This window comes from Synchiropus splendidus, chromosome 17, assembly GCF_027744825.2.
Source record: "Synchiropus splendidus isolate RoL2022-P1 chromosome 17, RoL_Sspl_1.0, whole genome shotgun sequence".
Lineage (NCBI taxonomy): Eukaryota > Metazoa > Chordata > Actinopteri > Syngnathiformes > Callionymidae > Synchiropus > Synchiropus splendidus.
In genome coordinates this window covers 12,024,160-12,039,008 of record NC_071350.1, presented here as the reverse complement: position 1 = coordinate 12,039,008, position 14,849 = coordinate 12,024,160, and the positions used below count along the sequence as shown (strand labels likewise).

Here is a 14,849-nt window from a genome sequence, read left to right as displayed (position 1 = left end):
AGAAGTCAAAATAAAAAAAATGCAGCATGTTTTAATTTAAAAAAAGATCCACTCTGACACATGTCATGCAGAGGCGTCAAAGGAAGTTTGCAGACAACAGCTAATTCCACCATCCATAAGGAGGCATTATAATATTCACACAGACTTGACATGATCTAACTCTGGCCAACAGCTTCATCATGCCTGTGTGAATTATTCATCAGTTCTGCATCAGAATTTAAGTAGTACTGATGAGTTATATATATTGCTTTGCAGTCGACCATTTTCAATTGTGTTCAACTTCATGTACTTTTAATACATTTTGTACAGCACCTCAGCACCTACACCGATTGCAGTATAACTGAGTCATGTTTTTTCCTGAAGCGATGCAAACTAACAAACTGGTGTTTTGGTGCGGCGATCTGTCACTCAGAGGACCAAAGCTGGAGACAGGAAGTGCCCATTCAATAAGGTAGATAGCCAGCAGGGTCTGTGCATGTGTGCCATCCTCCTCTTGGACACTCCATACGCTGCGAGTTGTATTGAACTGTGGATGAAGTTCCTGTGGAGCAACGCTGCATTTCTCACCTGTGTTCCCCTGTCTCAGCATTAACAATAGGCAAAGTCTTTGGTGAGGAGTGACGCTTCTCCTTGCCAGCCCCTTATCACCACTCTCATTTTGACATGAATGCAGGGGAACTTTTTATAATGCGTCAGACCATTGATATGGATCCAACCTTTCAGAAAAATCTATCTTTCTGTCGTGAATTTTACCCAATCCAGAACCCTCTGATGTTTTCTAGTACTGCTGTCTGTGTGTTTGTTTGGGGTTAAACCTTGACTTTCCTGCAAATGTTCTGTCACGCTGGCCTGTTTTCTCAGCTGCCGTTACCGCACTTGTTGCCGAGTCCAGGACCGATAGTCAGTTTTGGATAGTAACCGACCCTTGATCTGGCTCACACACAATGCCATGCTGTGTAAGTGAGTGAGTTATTCCTAGCTATCTTTACCCGCCACACAGATCAACTGTTTACTTGAAGTACCATGAGGAGGGAGCTCTCTAAGTACATCAGCGAGTGACTCCTCAAGTTAGTAGAGTGAGAGTAAAGCAATAAAACAGTTAGCAGGGTCAGTAGATTCATATTTTTAATCTCAATTAATCACACTGTTGCTGAGTTCACTTGCGATTAATGGCACATTAGTCACATATTTTGTGTCAGTTCTTTAACTTAATTTAAAGGAAGATTATTAATGCTTCCCTCATGCAAACATTGGTTTACTTGAACAACCCAACATCACAGACACTGTGAAGAACACTCCTCAGAATAACCTCAGAGGCACTGAAGAGGCTCAAGAACATGCAAAAAGCATAAAGTTCATGACCACTATTGGCCACTCTTGTAGTGATAACATCTTCCTTCAAGTTACATTTGGAACAGATACAGAATGGTTGATCTGCCATTAAGTTAACTGAGTTAACTCAGCTGTTAATCTATTGACAGCACTATAATAACACTATAATAAGATAATGGAAAGTTGGAAACTCATTTTATACATCCAAAATATTGACAATAAATGTGTGATGGAACAGATCTATACCAGTCCATTATCATTCAACAGCTGAATCAAATAAAGTTTCTTAAAAAAATAAGAAAAAGAAAAAGAAGCCTGAACCACCTACAGTTGGACAATGGATACAAAACAGGAACAGTTTCCTGGAACACTTAACAGCACAACTACAGCTGAAGACTCCGATCTTAGAGAGAAGATGGGCATCAGTCTTCCCGCTTATCTGAGCCTTGATAGCCTTTTTTTGTCTTTGTCTTTTCTCTTTTTTGTTGTTTTTTCTATACTTTTTTTCTCTGTTTTCTTGATTTATTTATTACAATTTTTTTGTCTTATTTATTTTTGCTATTTGTACTTATATAATAAATAAAAAATCATAATCCAGAACAGAAAGGATATATACATATTTACAGGGCTATAAACATTGATCATACTGAAGCTAAAATTAAGTTAAATTAAACATTTATTTACATTAAAATAGTCTAATATAACACTACTACTACTATTACAACAAATAATAATAATAACAACAACAACAACAACAATACTACTACTACTAATAATAATAATAATAACAATAATAATAATAATAATATGTACTGTGTACACTTTTCTGACCCAACTCACATCTTCAGTAGCATTTCAATACCCAGATTACCATTTGACTGAAACTAAATTTGGGTCACACCATCTGAGATACCCAACACAACAAGTCCCTGCCTGGTGCACCTGAAGGGAGCGAGGTGGGTGGGTGGCTGCTGCAGAGTGTTTGGTTTCACTCCCCTGCTTTTCCTTGTTGTGTGTAATTGCCCTGCTGAGCGGAGAGCGGCGTGTCAGACCACTTCCCTGCCTGCAATTGCTCACATCTGTCAGGAATTTTTTGTGGATACTGACTGGAACCGGCTCAATATTAAGCATCAAACCAGCGCCTTTGCAAAAGAGCATCAACTGGACGACTCACCTGGCAGGTAAATTTGTTTCCTTCCTTTTAGTTTCTCTCTGACCTATTCATGTAAGCAGCAGGTGTGCAGTCCTAACTAGAGCCAAGGAGGATGTCAAATGATATTAAATAAATAGCGACTCACAGTGGCAAACAGCCCAGAAAAATAAATATTTAACAGCTCTGGGTAAGTTATATGTTAAATATGTGTTCATTATTCGCCTTATTTTTATCTCCAGATAAGACTTGAAGCCATAATGAGAGTTTGTTTATGTTGCGGCTGCTCTCACATGCTCATTAAAAATGGGCAGCAGATGAGAGAGATTCTCTCCACTCTTAAGAGATTATTCACCTTCTGCCAGGATCAAATCTACGACCCGAAATAACCTGCCTGGCCACATTATCCAGGAACTCTCTCACAGATAACACAGGACTCGCACAAACACGCTCTCACTCACAGCCACCGTCCCGCTGCCCACGTCGAGAATGATCTCTGTCATAAAAAGCCACAGGTATTTTTGCTCCCTTTCTGTTTTCACATTCAGCTGTAAAGAACTGGCGCTCATTGAAAAAAAAACACACACACAAGAGAGGCAAGGTGTGGCTTTACAGAGCGCGCTCAGATCAGGGGAGCAGACCTGTGTGGGCGGGAAGCGTAGGTCACACACCTGAGAGCTTCCGTGTTGTGGATCGCAGGAGCTTTTGTCAAGACAGGTAGGAATGCTTCTCATTTCCAGCCTCTTTATGGCAAAATAAAGCCATTTATGGACACATTTCACTGCCAGACACTTTTAGTCATCTTCAGGTGTCAGATGTTTTGATGATGTAAGCGTTTTACCTCATATTTTACCTCTTGTTGTTGCTTTAAAGAGGACTGGGTGAGAGTTTGGATTCGCCTCTAGACTTTTTATTGTCACGTTTCATTACAATAGAAATGGTTTTGGAGGGTGAACTTATGGCTTTAAAGCAGAATTTTTTTTTTTTTTTTTTTTTTAAGGGACAAATGAATCACAATAGTAATTACATGATGATTTATCTCGGTATCACAGTAACCAGCTGTCACTGACAGTAAAGAAATACGAAACAAGATTTAAATCACTGTTAGAAAAAAAACCAAAATATAGATAAAGTATCTATATATAGTATATATTATATTGTATAATAGTATATTGTATATATTATATGCATATATGGTATATATTAACGTATTATAATGTATTACGAAGTATTTTCAAAACTATCTTCATAGTTTCAATTTATACATTAAAGTATAAAAACATAAAAGTATTTCTGCTGATAATGGATATTACTTTGTACTACAGAATATGGTATGAGTATACTGAACCCAGTTTTTGGAGTTTCAAACTCCTGCACAGCATAACAAACTATTTGAAACCAGGAAATGGGGAGTGTTTACATTGTATTTAAACATTGTTAGCCTTTTTAGCTCATGCTGTTAGCTTCCTTAGCAATACAGCTAAAGTTGGGAGGAGTGTAAGGAACTGTGCACTGATGTCTAATAAGGAACAATTTGGTTAAAATATATATATAAATGTCGTTCAAATCCTACTTCCTCAAACCCTACTATATGTCAGACCTTGACAAATGTTTGAATAACACAACTGAAAGTAACTAGATACATACCATGGAGATATGGATGTAAATAAATAAATGCATAAGAGCAAACAGTACTGAATTCATTTGACATCACTATGTTGAGGACTACTTGGGAACCAATGTTTAGTCTTGATTTGACATTGCTGTACTTTTCCTTTATTACTTGTTTTTAAAGGTAATAACTGAGTTACTCATGAAACGTTGGCTATTCAGTTGAAAAAAAAAAAATCAGTGACAAATAAAAATCAGCTGCAGTTAGATGTATGTAATGAGTGTTTTCCAAGTTATGAATTTTGAGGATAGATTCAAATAATTCAAGCATTCAGCAAGCTGCTATTCTTGCTACTCATGCATAAAACAGCTGCGAGTCCAGTGTGGCGTTTAGGGGCGCATCAGTAAACTGCTCAGGGAGCTCCTGTGGGAACACAGACTGATAAGTATTGGAGGAGCTTCAACAGGATTTGCCCAAAAATGAGTCAGAGTCAGGGGTTGGAGGCAGATCCATCCCACTCGCAGCTCACTTCACCGCGACACAAGGTCCCCAAACATCTGGTGTCTCTTACTGATCTGCAGGGCAGAGAGCCTGGACCATGTTCTCCTCCGCCACCGCGTATAAGAACCAGCACTACTCCGAGCTGAAGAGCGCCTGCATTAAGGACAAGAAGCTGTTCGAAGACCCAGAGTTCCCAGCCACCAACTCATCGCTGTATTTCAGAAGGGCCCCGCCGGGGGTTGTGCGCTGGAAACGGCCAGGGGTGAGTGACACCGATGTTTGAAACATCTGCTTTTCCGTGATGAACTCTGGCTTCATTACGTGATCATTTGTCGGAGCTAACTGTTTCCATGCAGGAGATCAGCGGCAGCCCTCGTCTGTTTGTGGAGGGCATCAGCGCACACGACCTGAACCAAGGCATCGTGGGTAACTGCTGGTTTGTTGCCGCCTGCTCATGCCTGGCGCTGAAGCCAAACCTGTGGAAAAAGGTGAGGCTTAAAACGGAGGAAACATGGCTCTGCATGTGCATCAACCTTTGACCGATAAATATTTAATAATTTATCCATTTAGAATACACATTTTAAACTTGGAAAAACTAGCAATTTGATGAAATATATATCAACATGCACACACTTCCCCTGAAATGTGACCGGTAGATTACACCACACAAGTATGTTTACAGTTAGAGTCAGATAAGGTCAGTAGAGGAATTCACCTGAGGCACTGTAGCACCCGCGCTACAAGATAAGCAGTTAACTCAAGTGACCAGGTCTGAAAGGAAAGAAAAAGAAAACATCATTTTTACCAGATACACTTTTCTATATTGTAGCATATGCTATCTCCTTGTCATATACCTTATAAAAGAATAAAGATAACGTCAACTCCATTCACATTTATTAGGTCAGATTTATATGGAATATATTTTTGAACCCAAGAGAGATGAACATGAAGAAAAGAAGCGAAAGCAAACGAAAGCTATATGTGCGCACTCCCGAGGACCGTCACGTGTAAAAAGAAGCATATTTTTCTGTTTTTTTAATCTGATCAACTCAAACAAGTAGCACATATAGATTTACCTACAGTGGCCTGAAATGGACAAAAAGTAAGTCTCACTAAAGAGCGATTCGTGAAAAAGGATAATTATTTACGGAAGTTTAAAAAAACATGTTCGTATTTTAATTGAAACGTAATAAATTTGTGTCATGGACGCTTTTATAGTTGTCTAATCTAAAGTAAAACCACACACCACACAAAGTAATGCTGTATTTAAATGTTTGCCTTGACAAGCCACAGTAAATACAAGTCTGTTTGTAGGTGATTCCTGACTGGAAAGAGCAGGAGTGGGACCCAAAACACCCGGAGAACTATGCCGGAATTTTTCACTTCCAGTTCTGGATATTCGGAGAGTGGATTGACGTGGTGGTGGATGACCGGCTCCCGACCATCAACGGAGAGCTCATCTACTGTCACTCCAAAGACAACAATGAGTTCTGGAGCGCACTGCTGGAGAAGGCCTATGCTAAGTATGTCTAGATTTGCTCCACTAAACGCGGGAATGAGATACTGGAGATGAGATCAAATGTCATCACCAGACTCTCGGCCTGCTACGAGTCGCTAGAGGGCGGCAACACTGGGGACGCTGTGGTGGACTTCAGCGGTGCCGTCGCCGAAGCCATCAGCCTGGAGAAGGAGGCTTACTACAAGGACCAGAAAAAGCAGGACCAGCTATTTGAAGATCTTCTGAAGGTGTACGACCGAGGAGGCATCATCAGCTGCTCAATAAAGGTGCGGCTTGTTTATAAAAGACAAGGACCTGCGTCTTTCACAGGGTGAAACAGGTTCCTTCTCTCGCGTAGGCAGATCCTCATGAAATTGAGATGAAGCTGAGGAACGGGCTGGTGAAAGGTCACGCCTATTCAGTGACGGCGGTGAAGAAGGTGCGCTTGGGTCACGGCCTGATCGCCTACTTCAAGAACGAAACCATTCCTCTGATCCGCATGAGGAACCCCTGGGGCAAGACGGAGTGGAATGGACCCTGGAGCGACACGTAAGACTCAAGTTCTCCTCAGTTTTGACCAAACAACATCTTGTTCATAAGAGTTTGTTCCTCAACATTTCATGCATTTGTTTTGGTAAAATGCAGCTCAGAATGGTGTCACACTTTCATCCCTCCCCAATCTACAACTCTGTTCAGCTGTAAGATCAAGTCAAGAAAAATATAAGAGAAAAAATAGGCCAGTAAAATCGCCTTTATTGGGCGCATAAGGTAACAGTAGCTGGAACCTCTGCTATTCTATCATGAAAACAACAGTTGAGTTTTGAACTGCTACTGTTTTACTAGAGTCTATTTGGCTCTATGTTGTACCATGTTCTGGTTCACAACCCTGATACTTGTGGCAGCAATTGAGGCATTTCCTTGTTGCGTGATCGTAAAGGAACTCAAACCTCTTCACAATCATCACCGTCTTAATTCCTGGAAGCTGTTCCTGTTCCTCAGAAGAACAAGTCAATGTACACAATGCAGCTGCTCCTGTCTGAGAGTGTTTGCTGTGCGATACACAGCCATGTAAAGTGGAGTTGAAGTAGAGTCCCATCAGAACTATTGGTTATCGGTTTATCCAAATCCGGGACAACCTCGAAAACGTCGCACTTTCCAGATGGTTGTGGCGCCACCGTGGATCTGACTGACCTCAGAGCAGGAAACTAGGGATTTGAATCTCGAACGTCTCGGCCTCACTCCTATGACTCAGTAAGAACCAGAAGTCCGTTTTGATTAAAACATGAGGGGAAGTCATCGCGGCGGGATCACGGGAGGAACTCAACTGAGCCACGATGTTCCGGCCTTCCTCCTCTGACCAGCAGCGTCACTGCTCTGAACTTCTGAACAATTGATCTTGCAGCTCGGAGGAGTGGTCAAAGGTGGGCGACACGGAGCGAGGGAATCTTGGCATCACCGTGGAAGATGACGGCGAGTTCTGGTAAGAAGTGACACACTGTATTGTGTGCTGTACGTTCTGTACCACCTGACAGTTTCCTGCATTGTTTAAGGCTCATTTCTGTAGCAATCCCCACCTTTGTTTTACTGATATCGACATAAGTGGAAATTTCCTGCCTCAACGTGACACCGACACTTTAGTTTGGCCGTCAGGGTCAGTTCTGGTTCACTCAGTCAGTGTCCCTTCAGAAAGCACATCCATCCTTCAACAGCTTGTCACCTCATACACTCAAGGATTTAATTCATCATCCGGGTCCTCGATATTCATCCAAACATATGAAATACATTCTGCATATTAGCCTCCCACTACTCTGGCACCTGACAGTTTGGGGGCTGGTGCCAGAAAAAATTCCACCGCAAAACTAATTTTATTTTATTTTATTTTTGATCTGCACGGACTCAGGGTCGCTATTCAAGACCAGCGGAGACCGACAGAGAAAACTGACATACTTGGTAAAGGAAGGATTCTGGCTTTTTCCTCACTTTCGGGGCTCTCAAACTGAACCATTGGTGGATCAGCTTGACTGTCTTGGTCTTGTATAGGTGTCGACCCCCACATATCTTGGTCCCCGTCTTGGTCTTGATCTTCAAATAACTTGGACTGGTAACAGTTTACTGGTACCTCACTTCAACTTGCCACGCCACTAGTTTACAACCTGCGCTTGAATGAAGTTAGCATGAGCATGAATGAAGTTAGCATGAGCATGGTAGACTGTGTTGTGACGCTGTGAGGTTCACAACTGATAATGTTGATAAAAGTTGTGTCACCTGACGTGTGGAACTATGTGTCCTGACCACCAGCCTTGTGATTACAGAGCTATTACAAATGTATGAAAATATGATGAAAATATTAGTGAAAAATATTGACAACAGAAACATGAGAAACTAATAGCTGTAGGTTCTTTACAAGTTACAATATAGAGCTATTACAAAATATGTACCTCAGACAGTAAAACTGGCTGCTATACATGTATTTTATTCAAAGTGCTTTAAAACTTACAGTTGTCAATGCTAATTTAAAGAGTAACGAAAACTTGATCACCAATGAATACGGTGCATTTCTGGCGGAGAATTGAAAAAATAACTCGATTTAAAAAACTGACAGCTGGAAGAGGATTCGATGAAAGATGGGAAAGTGCTGCTGTATTGATGTATTGTGACACGAAACACAAGGATGCCTCATGCTAAAGTTAGCCTCCAGAGATGACAGTTTTGACTTTCATTTCCTGCTTTAGGAGTGGCCATAAATACACGTGGCTTGGACTGTGTTCAACACTTTTCACCCCCACATGAAACATGAAGTGGGGAAATGAGGCTATTTTAGAGTTGGATGTGGATGGAGCAGAGTGGTCACGTACCCAGGTGAGGCTGCTCTCCTCCACTGTCCTGTCAATATTAGCGGTGAGGTGAGCAGCTCTGGCGGTCAGCTTAGGTGATGCTATAGTTCCTATGAATCTCACTGGCGTGTATCCAAAACCATGCGTTGTAGCTGTCGGTGCTGTTCCCATTGCAATAACAGGATGTGGCGCTACGTAGAAGTGAAGAAGCTTGTCCCCATGAGAGGTCATTCATTGTTGCTCTCACACTTTCGATGGTCACCTGACAGGATGTCGTTCGCGGACTGGTGTAAGCACTTCACGGACGCGGATGTTTGCCGTCTCATCAACACCTCAGTGATCAGCGTCCACAAGACCTGGCACGAGGTGGTGCACTTCGGCAGCTGGACCAAGCAGTCCGAGCCGCTGCTGAACCGCTGCGGCGGCTGCACCAACCACAAGCAGACCTTCCTCCAGAACCCGCAGGTGCTCCGATCAAAGCCAGAGGTTTGGGTTTCACATCTCATACTGACCCGCACTGTTTCCCCAGTACGTGTTCGACGTCACCAAGGAGGTGGACGAGGTCCTGATCTCTCTGCAGCAGAAGGACATGAAGATCCACAGGAAGTACGGGCAAGGCGAGAACCTGACCATCGGCTTCAGCGTCTTCAGGGTAACTCGCAGTTCAACGTGTCCGCTCTGACTTATCGGTCCGATCAGGACGATAAATCAGCCGCTTAATCTTAAAACAACATCTCAGAACTTCAGGTTGCGAAACTTGTGAGACAAAGCAGGATTTTTTCCAGAGAGAACATTGTGTTTAGGGTTTATTTTGGGAGGGGAGCCGGCTCCATTCATCACACTCTGGCGCTCCATGTCATCGATTAACTTGGCTGTCTGGGTTCGCAACCGACCAGCAGACACAACAAGCCTTCAGTGCCAACACAAAACACACTGAAGCTCTTAAGCAGCTGCACCAGAGGTAATAGCTGCAGACTGAGTAATGGGAAACTGGACGACTCACACAAGAGGGTTATATCAGCTGTACATTGCAGCCCTCCTCAGTAGTGAGTCCAAGCGTTGTCTTCCAGGTGGAGCTAAACAGGAAGTACAGGATGCACGACATCTTGACCCAACAGAACGTGGAGACCTCCACCTACATCAACGCCCGAACTGTGTTCCTGAGATGCAATCTGCCGCAGGGTCGCTACGTCATATTCCCCACAACCTTCAAACCCCTGGTGCTGGGGGACTACATGCTCCGGGTCTTCACCGACGTCGACTCGGACTGCAGGTGCTGTGAGGCTGACGAATGTTTGTCTATTGATTCTTTGGACTATTTTTCCTTGTATATATATATATATATATATATATATATATATATATATATATATATATATATATATATATATATATATATATATAGTCAGGAAATATGTATGCATGTATATATGTAGATACAGCCGATATATTGATATTTTTGTTTAATTTTCTTCATTTATTTTTCTTTTGTCATCAGTAGAAAAAATGTTGTATTGTTCAGACAAGTTATCAATTTGAGATTGAAATACAGATCGAGCTCCAGTACTGTTTGTCCATTGCAGAGAGCTGACAGTCGACAAGCCCCGGGTCCGGTGCTGGAGCTCCTTCCTGGGTTACCCACAAGTTGTCACCCATGTCTACGTTCACAATGCTGAAGGGCTGGAGAACCAGGACAGCAGTGGAGGTGTGGGATCTTAAATAGATTCTATGGATCATTTCAACTCCTGAAACTTCTTCCTAGGATATTATCTTGTTGGTCGCGCTGCAACATATATTGCAATAAAAAACAACGTATTCATATGTGTATTAGCGTAATATTAGCCTGTAATGAATCATTACAAAGTACTTACACCTGATTACATTTTAGCCAGGATTGGTCAACAAACGTTCACTTTAAATATCATCAGATTTATGGATTATTGACCTTAATACTCTTATAAATAGTCAATATGTGCTCCCCTGAGGTGTTGACATTTCCCTTCAGGTGCTGATCCATATGTGATCATCTCCTGTGAGGGCTGCTCGGTCAGGTCCACCATCAAACCCGACACCCTGCAACCGCAGTTTACAACCAGCGGGGTTTTCTACAGAAAGAAGCCCAGGAAGCCCATATATGTGGAGGTAAGAAGGTTCTGGCCCCGGAAAAGCGTTTGCACCGGTGTTTACCCAGCGCCCTCTTCTGGCTGCTCTTAAATCAGGTTTGGAACAGCAACGCAGTCAAAGACCAGTTCATGGGCCAAGTGGTTCTGTCCGGTTCGGTGAAGGACTCGACGGAACCCCAGAGACTGAAACTGAGGAAACAAGGGCGGCAGATGGCGGACGAGATGCCGGGGACCATCACTCTGAGGATCGTCACGTCGACTCAGCTGACCGCCATATGACCTCATCACCATGGCGTCACCAAAGGAACCCCCACATTCGAATCTCCATACATGACCTTAACCTGTTCTCACCGTGAAGACTTTTTTTTTTTACTTTTTTAACTCAAACTTCACTTAAGTCTCTGCTTTGTTTAACATCATTATGGCCTGAAGTTTAACTCCATGTTTGTTTTTGTCTGTTGTAACCTTAACAATTTACATTCCAGATTAAAGGCACAGAATATTTAAACATTGTGAGCATTTTAACCCCTTTCATGCCACTATCATTCACAGCAAATTGAATGTGAATTGGCCACAATGAAGATCAAGGATCAGGATTCAGTGAAGAGCTGAGCCAAAAGGCTAAAAACTACAAGTAGCTGACGTAGTTTTCTGGTAGGATTACAGCAGAACTGCATCTGGATCCGTCTCTGGAGAGGTGCTCTCAGTGTTCCTGACTGGGATCAGGCCCTGGGGCCGGACACAATGTCTCACATTTGACCTAGAAACACCTCAAATTCTCCTGGGAAAGCTGCAGAAGTGGGAAGTCTGTTGACCCCACGACCTGATGCACGGGAGAAAATGGATGTGGCTCGATTTCTTTGATGCCTCAGACTTATCAATAACTGACCAGTGATTCAGATGGTTACATGAAGGAGTCGGAGCAGAGCTTTCGTCTGTAAACAGTGCTGTAACAGTAACAAAGCTGTGGAGTTTTTGCTTGCGCCTTGGATGAAGATAAACAGCATAAACAGCCGTCTTAAACACACAGTCAGGAAATAGTTGCTCTTCCTCTTTTTTTATTTCAGTCCAGTTCCCAAACTGCAATATTTTTTACACTCAAGACACAGCCATGCACGATTCAAAGTTCAAAAGTCTATTGCTTCAACCACAATTAAAAAGAGTTTATCCAAAACCTCCTTTTCCCCCGTCGCTCTTTGTCCTTTTTTTTGGGTGGGGAAGGGAGGGCCAAGGGGGGGGGTGCCTGCTGAGGTATGCCGGATGGGTCAGCAGTTTTACAAAGCTAGACAATAATAATAATAAGAGTAATAATAATAATGATAATAATTTAAAAAAGCTTTTCTTCTCGTCTTGTTCCGTTTTCTTGATACACATTAATAGAGGAATTTTTCACACCACGTGTTTACACATTCAGAAGAAAGGAACATACAGGAGCAACCACAAAAAAAGAGGGCACATCAGAAGGTGTCTGTAGTCCCGAAATCCACCTTGGTGCACCTGCACATGGGTTTTATTCTCCCACGTCGCTGCCTGACAGGCTCCAGTCACACTCACACACACGGAGCGGGACGGGACTGTGTGGACCCGCGCACACAATCCCTGAGTTCCAGATCAATCCCAGATCAAGAGTAGAGCGTGTGTCCTTTTTTTCCAATTTCCGGGGTGCAAAAACATTTTTCCGAACCTGATGATTTAAACTTCTGAAAAAAAGGGGGGGGGGGTGTTCTCATATTTACATACGTACATACTGACAATCTATCTGAGGATGATACACAGTGTATAGTTTGTTTACATGCATGAACTCTGTCGCATCCTCTCGCTAACATCCTTCATCTTCTGCTGTACATCTTACACATTCGCTCGGGGGAGTGAGGGGTGGAGGGGTGATGAAACTACCGAGTACAAAAAAAGGTAGTAATTCACGTCTACATGGAGGCTGAACTAAGTATGGAAGGAATGTGGGTGAAAGGAGTGAACGTTGCCTTCTATTCTTAGTGCTTGTTCGTACAATCATAAAATGACACACACACAGACACACACACACACCAGCACTTAAGACACAAGGACCAAGAGCGGAGCAGCATCATAGCAACACTTTGAGTCTGGAAGTGTTTATAACAGGACAGCATGTGGAATCTAACACTTCCCCAGCTGCTTCCACTGGTTACAGGTGTCTTCAGAGGTTCCCAAGCCAGAGTGGAATTTGTTTATTTATTTAGTAGTTTAAAAGCCTGACAAAAAAGCAGCATCCATATTTCTGGGCTGCACAATGGTGTCCCTCTCTCCCCGACATCGCAGCCTTTTCCCTGAACCTCCGCTGGAGAACTAGAGCTCCTCCTCCTCTGCGCCACTGAGAGTGAAGCACCCACATCAGCTCTGCATGTACGCAAGTGAAAAGCAGGCGCGGTGACAAGGCACATCCCTGGTGCAGACCCCAAACACGACGACGGGACCCGATGAGATGCTTCTTTAAAATTTCCATCACAACTGACCCTGTCACCTTCCCGCTCAGCGGAGAACCTCCCTGCAAGACGCACTTTGGTTTCAGTTTCCATGGCAACTAATAGAAGGATAACTGGGCTGTTTTGCTCAGGTGAAGCGCTTCCTTGAACCCAATTCGTGGCAGGGAATTAAAATTGAATTTGAAAGGAACCTTTCGGGAATTGAATCGAAAGATAATAAAAGATCTTCTTACTATGGGGGAGGATGTTAAGGAGCACCCAAAAACCCATCCATGTCATGTGACAAACTTCATGTCATAGGACTTTTAAGACTGGAATGTGGGGGGTTACTAGAGATTTCCTGTCCAGTAGCTGTTCTCCAACACACAAACAAACATAGACAGACACTCACACACACACACACCCTCGGACACCAGAAGCTTAGAAATGTTTTTTTGCCACGAAGCTGTTTTCATGCAGGCAAGGTTTGGGCCCAGCCATTGTTTCCTCTTAAAAAACCTTCTGTTTGGTTTTTGGTTTGAGAGCGACAGTCCGCAACGTATGACACAGAGAGATGTGCAGACACACACACATACACACCGGTGATGAACATGTTCAGAGTTGCTGCAAAGGTTCACTTTTTTTTTTAGCAGCGTCCAGGCTGCAAGGGTCAGAAGTCCGACCTCCACTCCAGGTCAAGGGGGGGGGCTCCAATGTCCTTGTGCTCTCTTTGACACCGGCGCCTCCTTGTGCTGTCACCGCCTCCCCCACCCCCCCGAAACACCCAAGGCCCTGGCCTCATGAGCACACACTTCACAGGCAGGACTCCAGTCTTGGGTGTGGAGACAGGGCGCCCCCTAGCGGCTGCTGTTCTTAATGGCTTCCTTGGCAGCTACAATCAGCGGCGTGAGGCTGGAGAGTGGCTTGGCCAGCTTCAGGAAGGAGTGCTGCAGGAAGAAACACGCAACAGGTGAAGGTGTCGACAAAGACAAGCACTGTGTGATACATACAGCACAACGTCACATCCACATAGCTACAGCAAACATTAAAAAAAACACCTATTTATTGGAGTTATCTTTCTTCACTTGAAGACCAATGGATAAAGTGATATTGTCTGTTTTTAAATCTCAATATGACGGTCTAAAGCTGTTTTTAAAGCAAAGTTACAGGGATAAGTGGGTCAACTTTTCATGTATCAGAATCAGAAAAATCCCAAGGGAAATTGTGTTCGTAACATGCACACAACATATCACAATAAATAATAAAAACAAATAAAGTAATTTCATGCAGTATGATCGGGTCTGACCCGGTATTGGGACCTGGGTCAAGCAACCCTGCAATAGACATGAGTATCGGTA

General features: G+C 43.1%; 2 protein-coding genes across 4 annotated transcripts in view; one reads left to right on the top strand and one right to left on the bottom strand.

The window, feature by feature from the left end:
* The first annotated feature begins 2,392 nt into the window (after window positions 1-2,392).
* Window positions 2,393-12,193, top strand: LOC128748285 (calpain-5-like). 2 transcript variants are annotated; one of them, XM_053846921.1, is made up of 13 exons: window positions 2,393-2,513; window positions 4,676-4,857; window positions 4,952-5,083; window positions 5,910-6,118; window positions 6,188-6,380; window positions 6,452-6,642; window positions 7,496-7,573; window positions 9,197-9,392; window positions 9,457-9,579; window positions 9,998-10,200; window positions 10,511-10,632; window positions 10,933-11,069; window positions 11,147-12,193. In XM_053846921.1, exons 2-13 carry the CDS (start codon window positions 4,693-4,695, stop codon window positions 11,327-11,329), a joined length of 1,932 nt encoding a protein of 643 aa, XP_053702896.1. In that variant the 5' UTR covers window positions 2,393-2,513; window positions 4,676-4,692; the 3' UTR covers window positions 11,330-12,193. The 2 variants fall into 2 exon arrangements, with proteins under 2 accessions (XP_053702896.1, XP_053702895.1); XM_053846920.1 differs by lacking the exon at window positions 2,393-2,513 and adding an exon at window positions 3,044-3,199.
* LOC128748287 (serine/threonine-protein kinase PAK 3) overlaps window positions 12,078-14,849 on the bottom strand; it is a 23,846-nt gene continuing 21,074 nt past the window's right edge. For both annotated transcript variants that reach the window (XM_053846922.1, XM_053846923.1), the window contains one exon: window positions 12,078-14,438. In XM_053846922.1, coding sequence (XP_053702897.1) covers window positions 14,349-14,438 — 90 coding nt within the window. In that variant the 3' untranslated portion in view covers window positions 12,078-14,348. The remainder of the gene's footprint in view (window positions 14,439-14,849) is intronic.